The 12247-nt window shown below is 47.8% G+C and overlaps 1 protein-coding gene across 1 annotated transcript in view; it reads right to left on the reverse strand.

The window, feature by feature from the left end:
• GRAMD2A (GRAM domain containing 2A) overlaps window positions 1–10639 on the reverse strand; it is a gene marked incomplete at both ends in the record, with an annotated part of 47872 nt that extends 37233 nt beyond the window's left edge. Inside the window, one exon of the mRNA XM_080692829.1 lies at window positions 10599–10639. Coding sequence (XP_080548955.1) covers window positions 10599–10639 — 41 coding nt within the window. The remainder of the gene's footprint in view (window positions 1–10598) is intronic.
• Between the last annotated feature and the right edge of the window lie 1608 nt (window positions 10640–12247).

Consider the following 12247-nt stretch of genomic DNA (forward strand, 5'->3'; position numbering starts at 1 on the left):
GACATGTAATGGGGAGGGCTTTGCCCTAGCAGATGTCAAAGCTAACTGCAAAGGGGGAGCAACTGAATAGTGAGCTATTTACTGTCTTAGGAAAGAGTAACAGGATCTTTGGAACAGAAGATGGTGTGTTATGGGCACACACCTGAATCCCAGCACCTGGGAGGCTGGGGCAGGAGGATCATAGGTTCCGGATCAGTCTCAGCAACTTAAGTGAGACTGTTTCAGAATGCATCCTGTACTCAGGAGGCTGAGACAGGAGGATCCCAGGTTGTAAGCCAGCCGCAGCAATTTAGCGAGGCTTTCAACAATTCAGCAAGACCCTGATTCAAAATAAAAGAAAAAAAGGCTGGAGGTGTAGCTTGGAGAACTCGGGAAATCTGAATAAAGTCAATAAATTACATCGATACCCATGTTCTGGTTGTGATACTGTTCTATTGCTATGTAGGATGTGACCATCAGGAGAAATTGAGGGAAATGTACATGGGACCTCTGTGTCTTATTTCATAAAAACTTCACATGAATCTACAATGATCTCAGAATAAAAAGGTTGTTTATTTGGTATTGGGGATTGAACTCAGGGGCATTCTACCTCCAAGTTATACCCCCAGCCAAATATTTATTTATTTGTTTGTTTATTTATTTATTTATTTATTTATTTATTTATTTATTTATTTCACGGCACTGGGAATGGAGCTGCACCCCCAGCCCTATTTTTGGGGGGGTACTGAGAGTGGAACCCAGGGGCTTTTCTACCTCTGGGCTGCACTCCCAGGCCCATTTTTATATTTTATTTGGAAACAGGGTCTCACTAAGTTGCTGAGAGCCTCACTAAGTAGCTGAGGCTGGCTTCGAACCTGTGAGAACCTCCTGTCTCAGCCTCCCAAGCACTGGATTACAAGTGTGCGTCACCCCACCCGGCTCCCCCTCCCGTACTTTTTTTTTTTTTTGCCCTATTTTTTATTCTTTATTTTAAAACAGGGTCTCACTAAGTTGCGGAGGGTCTCACTAAGTAGCTGAGGCTGTCCTCTGGAATGCTGGAATTACAAGCATGTGCCACCACGCCCGGCTAAAAAGTTTACTTTTTTTTTTTTTTTTTGGTGGTACTGGGGTTCCTGGAAGCCCTTCTACCTCCGGGCTACACTCCCAGACCTATGTTATAGGTTTTATTTGGAAACAGGGTATCCTAAGCCAGCGCGGCTGGCTTCGAACCTGCGTGATCCTACTGTCTTCCGCCTCCCAAGCAAGGGGATTACAAGCGTGCGCCACCACACCCGGCGTAAAAGTTTACTTTTAAATATGAATTTTGGCCAGGCATAGCGGTGCATGCTTGTAATCCCAGTACTTGGGAGGCTGAGACAGGAGGATCCTGGATCAAGGACAGCCTCAGCTACTTAGTGAGGCCCTTTGCAACTCAGTGAGACCCTGTTTCAAAATAAGGAATAAAAAATAGAGCTGAGGGAGTAGCTCAGAGGTAGAAGGCCCCTGGGTTCCATTCCTAGTACCGCAAAAAAAAAAAAAAAAAAAAAGAATTTTGGGTAGGGTATAGGTCTTTGGCAGAGTGCTTGCATAGCGTGATCAAGACCATGGGTTCGATTCCCAGCACTACTACATAATTAAAGTAAAAATGAACTTTGCACCTTGAAAAGGCATGAGGGAACTCTCAGAGGCACGCATGGCTGAGTCATAACGGAGATTGTCCAAGCTGGAGGCACCACAATCAAAGCACCTTTGGCAAGTGCATACAGTACGCCGGGCCATTATACAGCCTGAGGACTTCGGAAGGAGACCAGATGTGAGTCTGTTTTGCAGGTGAGAAACAGAAAGCCGAGCCGGAAATAACTCAGCAGAAACTTGTGGATTACTCAAGGCCAGTGCTGTGTGGAACTCATATTGACTACGGATCTGAGAGTGACTGAAGCGATACAGTAAAACCACACAGAAGCCTTACTCAGGGCTATCGCTATCAAAGAACTCAGTATAAAGAAATATTTGAGTAAAGCTGGGCGTGGTGGCACACACTTATAATCCTAGTACTTGGGAGGCTGAGACAGGAGAACCCAGGTTCGTGGACAGCCTCAGATACTTATTGAGGGCCTCTGCACCTTAGTGAGACCCTGTTTCAAAATAAAGAATAAAAAAAATTTGCTGGGCGTGGTGGCACACACTTGTAATCCCAGCATTTGGGAGGCTGAGACTGGAGGATCATGGTTTGTGGACAGCCTCAGCTACTAAGTGAGGCCCTCTGCAACTCAGTGAGACCCAGTTTCAAAATAAAGAATAAAAAATTGGGAAGAGGGTATAGCTCGGAGATCAAATGCCTCTGGGTTCCATACCCAGACCTGCAAAAACAAACAAAAAAAAACAAAAAATTGGGCCAGGGGTATAGCTCAGAGGTAAAATGCCCCTGCGTTCAACCCTAGCACCACACACACACACACACACACACACACACACACACACACATAAAAAAATAAATATTTGAGTAGCCAGGCATGGTGGTGCACGCTTGTAATTCCATGTATTCCAAGGCTGAAACAGGAGGATCTCAAGTTCACGGCCAGCCCCAGCTACTTAGTGAGGCCCTCTGCAACTTAGTGAGACCAGGCATGATGGCGCATGCTTGTAATCCCAGCATTTGGGAGGCTGAGACAGGAGGATCATGGTTCGAGGACAGCCTCCCCTACTGCTTAGTGAGGCCCTCTGCAACTCAGTGAGACCCTATTTCAAAATAAAAAATAAAAAATAGGGCTGGGGGTATAGCTTGGAGGTAGAATGCCCCTGGGTTCATCCCCAGTACTGCAAAAAAAAAAAAAAAAAAAAAGAGGGCTGGAGGTGTAGCTTACAGTACCGAAAAGAAAACATTATATATATATATATGTTTTATATATATAATGTTATATATATATATATACATATATATATATATATATATATATATATTTGAGTGAATTTTAAAAAGGTGGAGTTGGACTTAGACAGTAGGAACTTTAAAACATGGACCCTCACGTGGTTATCATCCATTATGGAAGCCACCACAGCTGGATTCTTAGAAGTCCTTTCCAACATCCAAATGGACCTCACTCTTCCTTTTTGGACCGGGGATTGAACTCAGGGGCGTTCTACCTCCCAGAGCTATACCCCCAGCCCTTTTTAATGTTTTCTTGTGAACCAGGGTCTCACTAAGTTGCTAATGTCTGAACCTGCGACCCTCCAGTCTCAGCCTCCCCAGTGCTGGGATTATAGGAAAGCGCAGCCGCCCTGACTGGACCTCACTCTCTTTAGTGAACTTTCATCAAGGAACTTTTATCACTGTGTTGCTTTCTTCCTGAAACTTGACAGCCCTTGGTGTGATGGGCGCATGACCATTCCTGCCAGGCCGTTCCTTGGTCTGGTTCTGCAAGGTGCAGTAGCTGTCTCACTTTCTGCTCTTCTGTGGGGTCAACTGGCTATTTCCAATCCCTTAGAGGCCTCTCCCGTGTTCTGGATCTGGCTGACACTCTCACACAAATCACACTCCTGGCGTATAGGCAAGGGTTGCAGGTTAGGTCTACGCGCTCCTAGGATTTTGGACAAAATAGCTGAGTCTAAACAAAGTTCAAATGTTTCTGAGAGGAAAGCATTTCACTTTTTTTTTTTTTTTTTTTTTTTGAGGTACTGGGGATGGAACCCATGGATATTCTACCTCTGACACTCTCAGCCCGACTTTTTATTCTTTTTATTTTGAAACAGAGTCTCTGAGTTGCAGAGGGCCTCACTGAGTAGTAGCTGAGGCCTGTCCAAGAACCCCAATCCAAGGCCGGCCGTGGTGGGGCACGCTTGTAATCCCCGCGCTTGGGAGGCTGAGACAGGAGGATGGCGCAGGTTCAAAGCCAGCCTCAGCTACTTAGTGAGGCTCTTGGCAACTTACTGAGACCCTGTTTTCAAATAAATTATAAAATGGGTCTAGGAGTATAGCCTGGAGGTAGAAAGCCTCTGGGTTCCACCCCCAGTACCAGTTTTGAAGCCAGTGTGAGCTTTCACACAACCCTGGCCATTTCACTTTTATTAGATGTTTAATGTGCCCTAAGACTCCCATAAGGCAGAAGCCACACCTTTAATTTAGTCAGTAACAAAATGAATGGGTTTGAAAAACAAACAGCAGAACTAATTACTCTAAAAAATAACCAGCTAGCAAGGAACACCCCATGCATGCTTCAACTGCGGTTTCTAAATACCATTTCCGCCAGGCGTGGTGGCGCATGCTTGTAATCCCAGTACTTGGGAGGCTGAGACAGGAGGAACATGGTTCCTGGACAGCCTCAAGCACTTAGCGAAGCCCTTTACAACTCAGTGAGCCCTTGTTTCAAAAATAAAAAGACTAAAAAATAAGGCTGGGGGTGTAGCCTGGAGGTAGAATGTCCTTGGGTTCCATCCCTAGTTCTGCAAAAAAGAAATAAAGAAAGAGAGAAAGAAAGAAAAAAACATGCAAGAAAGAATAAAAAATAGGGCTGAGGGTATAGCTCAGAGGTAGTATGCCCCTGGGTTCTATCTCCAGTAAAACACATACACACACACACACACACACACACACACACAGAGTAAAATAAAATAAAATAGGGGTGAAGGTGTAGCCCCTTGTTTTACCCCCAGTACTACAAAAAAAAAAAAAAAAAAGAAAAAGAAAAAGAAAAAAGAAAGAAAAGAAAACCAGAGGTTAAGGAACATTTTAAACAATATCAACAAACTGAAAAATGGTATAAGACAATCTAGAGTTTTTCTAAGAAAAAAAGGAACAGAAGGAGAACCTAGAGATTAATATATATATATATAGTGACACCTAACTGCAAAAACCTCATTTGGAACCTCATGAAAATAAATAAATGGAACAATGACCTTCAGGAGACAATGGGGAAAATTAAACTGCTGATTGGCTATGCTGTGTGTGTGTGTGTGTGTGTGTGTGTGTGTGTGTGTGTGTGTGTGTATGTTTTGGGGCACTGAACTCAGGAGCTACCACTGAGCTGCACCCTAGTCCTTTTTATTTTGGTACTAGGGATTGAACCTAGGAGCATTACACCTCCAAGCTATGCCTCCTCCAGCCTGTGTGTGTGTGTGTGTGTGTGTGTGTGTGTGTGTGTGTGTGTGTGGTACTGTGGTTCCTGGAAATCCTTCTACCTCTGGGCTACACTCCCAGACCTATTTTTTATACTTTTTTTATTTGGAAACAGGGTCTCCTAAGCCAGTGGGCGGGGCTGGCTTCGAACCCGCGTGATCCTCCTGTCTCTGCCTCCCAAGCGCGGGGATTCCAAGCGTGCGCCACCACGCCCGGCTGCCTCCAGCCTTTTTATTTTTAATTTTTGTGGTACTGGGAATGGAACCCAGGGGCAGTTCACCTCCAACCGACACCCCCAGCCCTATTTTTTTATTCTTTATATTGAAACAGGGTCCCACTGAGTTGCAAAGGGCTTCACTAAGTAGCTGAGGCTGTCGGCGAACCATGATCCTGTCTCAGCCTCCCAGCTGGGATTACAAGCGTGCGCCACCACGCCCGGGCGCTCCAGCCCTTTATATTTTGAAAGTTTAGCTAAATTGCTGAGTCTCATCACTAAGCTGATGAGACTCGCCTTGAACCTGCGAACCTCTCTAAGTACTAGGATTACAGCATGCACCACCACGCCCAGCTCTATCTGATGTTTTTAAAGAGTTACTATCATTTTAATTGTAATAACCATATTGTAATTTTAAAATTTACCTTCTATAGATCCCACTGAAATGTTTGTGGATGAAATAATATAATCACTCAGGTTTGCTTCCAAACAATGCAGGAAAGGAGGAGACGGAAATCTGTACAAAACAAGCTCCATCCATGACTGTCTTGGAGCTGGGTGTTGGCACATGCCAGGAATTACGCTAGTGCCTCTCTCTCTCTCTCTCTCTCTCTCTCTCTCTCTCTCTCTCTCTCTCTCTCTCTCTCTCTCTTCTCTTTCTCTCTCTCTCTTCTCTTCTTCTTCTTCTTCTTCTTCTTCTTCTTCTTCTTCTTCTTCTTCTTCTTCTTCTCTCTCTCTCTCTCTCTCTCTCTCTCACTGGGGATGAAATGCAAGAGCATTCTACCTCTACCCAGCTCCATTTTTTATTCTGTATTTTGAAACAGGATCTCACGGAGTTGCAAAGAATCTCACTAAGTAGCTGAGTATGGCTGTGAATCACGATCCTCCTGTCTCAGCCTCCCAAATGCTGGGATTACAAGCATTGTGTATGTTTGAGACTTTCCACAACAAAAAGTTAGCAATAAAAAATACAAACATTTGTTTGTTAATAAGGAAACCCTGTATAAATATTAATTTTTTTTGGTAGTATCACTGAGTCTTATCTGTGTGTGTGTGTGTGTGTGTGTGTGTGTGTGTGTGTGTGTGTGTATGGTACTGGGGATTGAACCCAGGGTCATTCTTCCTCTGAGCTACACCCCAGCCCTATTACCTGAGATCCTCCTGTCTCAGCCTCCCAAATACTCGGAATACAGGCGTGTGCCACCATACCTGGCTGCACTGAGTCATTTTAAAATAAAATTTCAAGCCAGGTTGGTGGCACATGCTTGTAATCCCAGTGTTTGGGAGGCTGAGACAAGAGGATTGCAGATTTGAGGTCAGCCTTAGCAATTTAGTGAGGCCCTCCACAATTTGGTGAGATCCTGTTTCAAGCAAAAAAACCGAAATAGGGCTGAGGTAGAAAGCTCCTGGGTTCAATCCCTATCACCCAAAATAATCAATTAATTAATTAAATTCAAAAGTTATTTTAGGGGGTGGGATTGTAACTCAGTGGTAGAGCAAATGTTTGGCATGCGAAAAGCCCTGGGTTGGATTCCCAACACTAATAAAAAAAAAAAAAATTAAGCGAGGCATGGCGGTGCACATTTGTAATCTCAGTACTTGGGAGTCTAAGTTAGGAGAATTTGGGGTTCAAGGCTAACCTCAGCAATGTAGTAAGACCTTTTCTTAAAATAAAAAATAGGCTGGGAATGGCAGCACACGTGCCTGTAATCCTAGTATTTGGGAGGCTGAGACAGGAGGATCACAGGTTCAAGACCAGCCTCAGCAATTTAGCAAGACTCCCAGCAACCCAGTGAAAACCTGTTTCAAAATACAAAATAAATTGCGCTGGGGGTGTATCTTGGAGGTAAAATGTTTCTGGGTTCAATACCTTGTGCCACAAACAAACAAATAATACTAACCAGTGTTTGTGTGCCCTGAGAGATCACTGGTAAGTTTTGAGTAATTTGGTTAATTGGAACACATACAAGAAATATTGAAAAATTAAAAAAAATAAATAAAAAAAAAGAAATTAACACACACACAAAAAAAAAGAAATATTGAAATGAAGACGGGTGTGGCGGTGCGCGCTTGCCATCCCAGCATTTGGGAGGCTGAGATAGGAGGACTGTGGTCCACAGACAGCCTCAGCTACTACTTAGGCCGTTTGCAACTCAGTGAGACCCCGTTTCAAAATAAAGAATAAAAAAAAAAATAGGGCTGGGGATGTAGCTCAGAGGTGAATGCCCTTGGGTTCCATCCCCAGTACCATAAATAAATAAATAAATAAATAGTAAAAGAAAAATAAAAAGAAATATTGAAATGTTTTTCTACAGGAGAGGAAAAAATTCTTATAACCAGAAATAGTTGTTTGCTCAGGCAAACCACTCATGCTGCTGCTCTGCCCCTAAGTCAGAGAAAAAAGGCAACGAATTGAAATACCACAAGGATCTTGACAATTATGTAATAAACTTTTCACAGGTTATATCGGTACATGAGGAAGAAAAGCAATTCATGTTTGCCGGGCGTGGTGGCGCACCCTTGTAATCCCCGCGCTTGGGAGGCCGAGACAGGAGGATCGCGCAGGTTCAAAGCCAGCCTCCGCTACTTAGTGAGGCTTTCAGCAACTTAGTGAGACCCTGTTTCCAAATAAAGAATAAAATAGGTCTGGGAGTGTAGCCCGGAGGTAGAAGGCCCCTGTGTTCCATCCCCAGTACCACACACAAAAAACGAAAAGCAATTCATGTTTGATTTCAACCAATTCTGTGTGTGTGTGTGTGTGTGTGTGTGTGTGTGTGTGTGCATGTGTGTGTGTGTTACTGGAGATTAAATCTATAGACATTCTACCCCCATTCCTATTTTATTTTTTATTTTGAAAATGTCTCACTAAGTTGCTTAGGGCATTACTAAGTTGCCAAACCTATGATCCTCCTGTCTCAGCCTCTGAAGTACTGGAATTCCAAGCATGCGCCACCATGCCGAGCTTAAACTAATTCTTTAAGTGTGTTTGATTTCTGGTTAAAACAAAACAAAACAAAACAAAAACAGTGCCAGACAGAAATTGATGTTTGCTTTAAAAAATTAACAATGTAAAATTTTAATTAACAATGTAATTGTAAACATCACCAAGGAAACACCAATTTGGAACCAGGATTTAAAGATTGGTTCAACTGCCACAGGTTATTAAAACACTCCAGTCTTAAATACTGACCAAGCATTTCCAAACTAAGAAAAATGTGTAGCTGTGGGAAGAGGCGGGAGAGGAAGCAGTGGCCCTGTGGAAGCTTATATTCTTAAGAACAATGCCTTTCTTTGAAACCTGTGCCATAGCAGGCAGGTACACCTGGGGGAGGCTGTTACTTTTTAATTCAGCAGGAAGCTCCACTCCCATGGGCTTCTGTTCTCCCCTCTTTCTTCCTCTCCTACATTTATCAAAACCTCAAAGGTTGGTGATAACAGGTGATGGCTGACTGATGCTGCCCAGTGCAGGTGAACGGAGGTGCGGTGACCAAGACTGACGTCACATTAAACTTAACACTTGCATCAGAGGCGGCTGCAGGACTGGGGAAGTAGATTTTCCTTTCTCAGAAAAGGTGAAACACAAATTATTTCCTGCTGTGGGACTGAGACAGCAGGCAGATGCTCTGCCCTTCTCAACCCTATGGGCTTTCCGTGGACCATCATGGCCAAGGGGTAGAATGGAGGAGGGGATGTGGCAGTTAGCAGAATTCCTGAACAACTGCATGGACAGGGTCCTTAACTGGTGGTAATGCGGGCCCAGAATGGGAAGCAATTTTTCCCAAGTCACCACAGCAAAATGGAAATAGCACGGGCTTATTTCTCAATCCCAGAGCGAGGCTCTTCACCGTGGTCTTATAAATATGAAACGTGGCATTCATTCCGGGGCCCAAGCAAGGGCTTAGCCAGCTTAAGGGCTGGGTGGAGCTACTCAAGCAGGCACCAGCAGCTCCGGAAGAGCTTCCGGGGGACAGAAACCATCTAGGATACTGAGACCTTGAGACCTTGACCCCAGTGGGTGACGGGAGCATCCCAGGTGACTGAATTAACACAGGGGGCTTTCTATTCTGCACGAAAACTTTGAAGACTCACCCAAGCTCAGAAATTTGGAAGCCACTAGCAACATCAAGCAAGGGGCCCAGGCTGCCCTCTGGGCTATTTAGAAAGAGGTAGGAATGAGAACTTTCATTTGGTCTCCCAGCAGAAACTCCTGGAAGCTGAGCCGCGGCCTGGACCACTTTGAGTGAGGTCCCCCTCAAACCCTGCCAAACTGTAACCTCAAATCGAAGAGCGCTGGCAGCTCCAGCTGGTCTGGACCCCAGGTAGCCTGACCAGAAGTCAGTGGAAGGGGCCGACTGGCCTCTCAGTGCAGGACGGGAAGATGCCTCTCCCAGCAGGGCCTCTTGTTTACTCTGAAAAGAGCTGAACGCAGAGCCAGCTAGAGGTGCACGGGGGTGGGGTAGGGGGGAGAGGTGTCAAGGTTGTCAGGGCACCCCTCTCCTGTAGAGTCGGGACCTCTGCAAGGAGGGGCTTCTTAGAACATCATCTGTGGAGAGGGAGAGCGAGTAAAGCAAGCCCACTCCCCAGTGCCGCAGGATGGAGGGAGACTCCTAGACTGTCCAATCGCGGCGGGCTCGCTCATTCTGCCGACCTGGCCCCAGGCAGATTGGCCGAGGATGCCCACGGGCCCGGGCAGAAGCAGGAACTTCTTCCAGCCCCCAAATCCCATCTCCAGGGCCCAAACTTGGAGAAACTGAAGCCACAAGTCTAGATGCCACGGGCTGCGGGCTCACCCCTCCCGGGCGGCACGAGCGTGCCTTCCTCCCGGGTCGACTCTGGGCCGGCTCCCCGGGCTGGAGGCCGCCCCAGCCGGCCCGGGTGCGGCCGGTCGTGCCGGGGCAGCTCTGCGCGGCCTCGGGGGCGGCCGCGGGTCGCTCCGCCAGCAGATCCGGCCGAGGAAGGAAAGGGCAGGACCTGGCGGGGGCCGGAGGGGACTCGGGCCGCGGGCGATCGGACCGGCGTGGAGAGCGCGGCCAGGAGTGGATGAATGAATGAGCGGCCGGAAGGGCCGGGGGTCACCAAGACCCGGGGACCGTGCCCGCGGCCCAGTCGGACCCTCGGCGACACCCTGCCGAGGTGTCCCCTCGAGCCCCGCAGGGCCGCCGGGCAGTCGCTGCCCTCCCTGGACCCGAGCCCGCATTCCGGCGGCCGGGAAGTTTCTGCCCCGCGGGCAGAGCGCAGCGAGGCGCAGCCGCCCCGCCCGGCCCCGCCCGGCCCGCGCCCGCGGCCCCTTACCTGCCCGCCTCGGCGGCCTCGCTCCGGCCCAGGGCGGTCATCGCGGCGCCCGCTGCAGCCCCGGCCCGCGCGCAGACCCCAGCCGCGGCCCCCGCCCGCCCGGGGAGACCCGCCCCCCCGCCCGCCCATTGGCTGCGCCGCGGGACGGGCCCAGCCCATTGGCCGAAACTTCCCCTCCGATCGCCCAGGTGGGGCCCGGGCGGCGCCAACCCCGGGGCTGGGCTCCCGGGACTGCAAGGTGCCAGAAGCCGGGACAGGTCTGCCGCTCACGTCAAAGGTCTGTCCCCGCCTGGGCTGGCTTTTTTTTTTTTTTTTTTTTTTTGGTCCCTCTGTACCCTTCGCAGGAACCAATTCCTGTCCTGCAACCCCGTGCTCCCGGGTTTTCAGTATCTGACATCAGAGAGGATTTTGAACTTAAAAGTCAGTAGTCCAGGTCCCCACGATTGAAGGACCCAGAATAATCTTGCAACTTCCCTAAGAATCAAGTTTTCGAAGGCATCTGTGTTGGGACTAAAGATGGCTGGTCTGAGAACAAGGCCCAGACATTACAGTGCAGAGGCTGGGCTGAACTGGCCCAGTGGCCTGTTTCTTAACTTTTTGGGAGGTAGGTCCTTTATCCCCACCAGGCCATTTTGGTCTTGGGGATGGTCAGAAGAGGGGAAGGCTGAGCCGGGCGTGGTGGCACACGCTTTTAAATTCCAGCATTTGAAAGGCTGAGACAGGAGGATCGCGATTCACCCACAGCCTCAGCTACTTAGTGAGGCCCTTTGCAACTCAGTGGGACCCTGTTTCAAAATAAAGAATAAAATATAGGGCTGGGGGTGTAGCTCAAAGGTAGAATGCCCCTGGGTTCCATCCCTAGGACTGCAAAAATAATTAAGTCGGGTGTGGTGGGCCACACTTGTAACCCCAGGATTTAGGAGACCAGAGCATCGACTTCACAACTTGGCGCTCAGTGAGACCCAGCTTTGTGTGTTTTGCAGTACTGGGGGATGGAACCCAGGGGTATTGTACCTCTGAGCTACACCTAGTCCTATATTTTTGGTCTTTTTAATTTGAAACGGTATGAGTTTGCAAAGCTAAGTAGCTGAGGCTGTTCATGAACCACAATCCTCAGCCACCAGAATACTGGGATTACAAGCCTGAGCCATAACACCAGGCTGAGACCCTGTTTCAAAACAAAACAAAAAACCCAAAAAACTCTAAAAAGTAGGGCTGGAAGTGTAGCTCAGAGGTAGAATGTCCCTGGGTTCCATCCCCAGTATTGCAATAAAAAAAATAAAATAAAGAGGGGAAGACACAGGCCAGACTTGGTCTCATTCCAACTCTATGTCTTGTTTTATCAAGGAGACCCATCAGCAAACAGGAGGGACCCCCAGGGGAACTTGTCCACAACTGCTCTGGAATCCTGACCCTCTCAGGTCCCCAGTGCAGGGACTCATCTCACAGTCCCTTAACGGCCCTCAACTACAGGGAGAATATATCTCAAGGCTGTTCAGGACAGGGGCTATTTTGCCCACCGGCATACCCAGAGGGACTTTTGTCCCTGCCCCCTCATCTTTAGTTCACGAAGCTGTGAGCGCTTAGACACACGCAGCCCACTCCCTGAAGTGCGCCCCATCTCGGCATCGTCCCCACATCTCGGCATC

The sequence above is a fragment of the Muscardinus avellanarius genome, assembly GCF_963383645.1.
Source record: "Muscardinus avellanarius genome assembly, chromosome: 3".
Taxonomy (NCBI): domain Eukaryota; kingdom Metazoa; phylum Chordata; class Mammalia; order Rodentia; family Gliridae; genus Muscardinus; species Muscardinus avellanarius.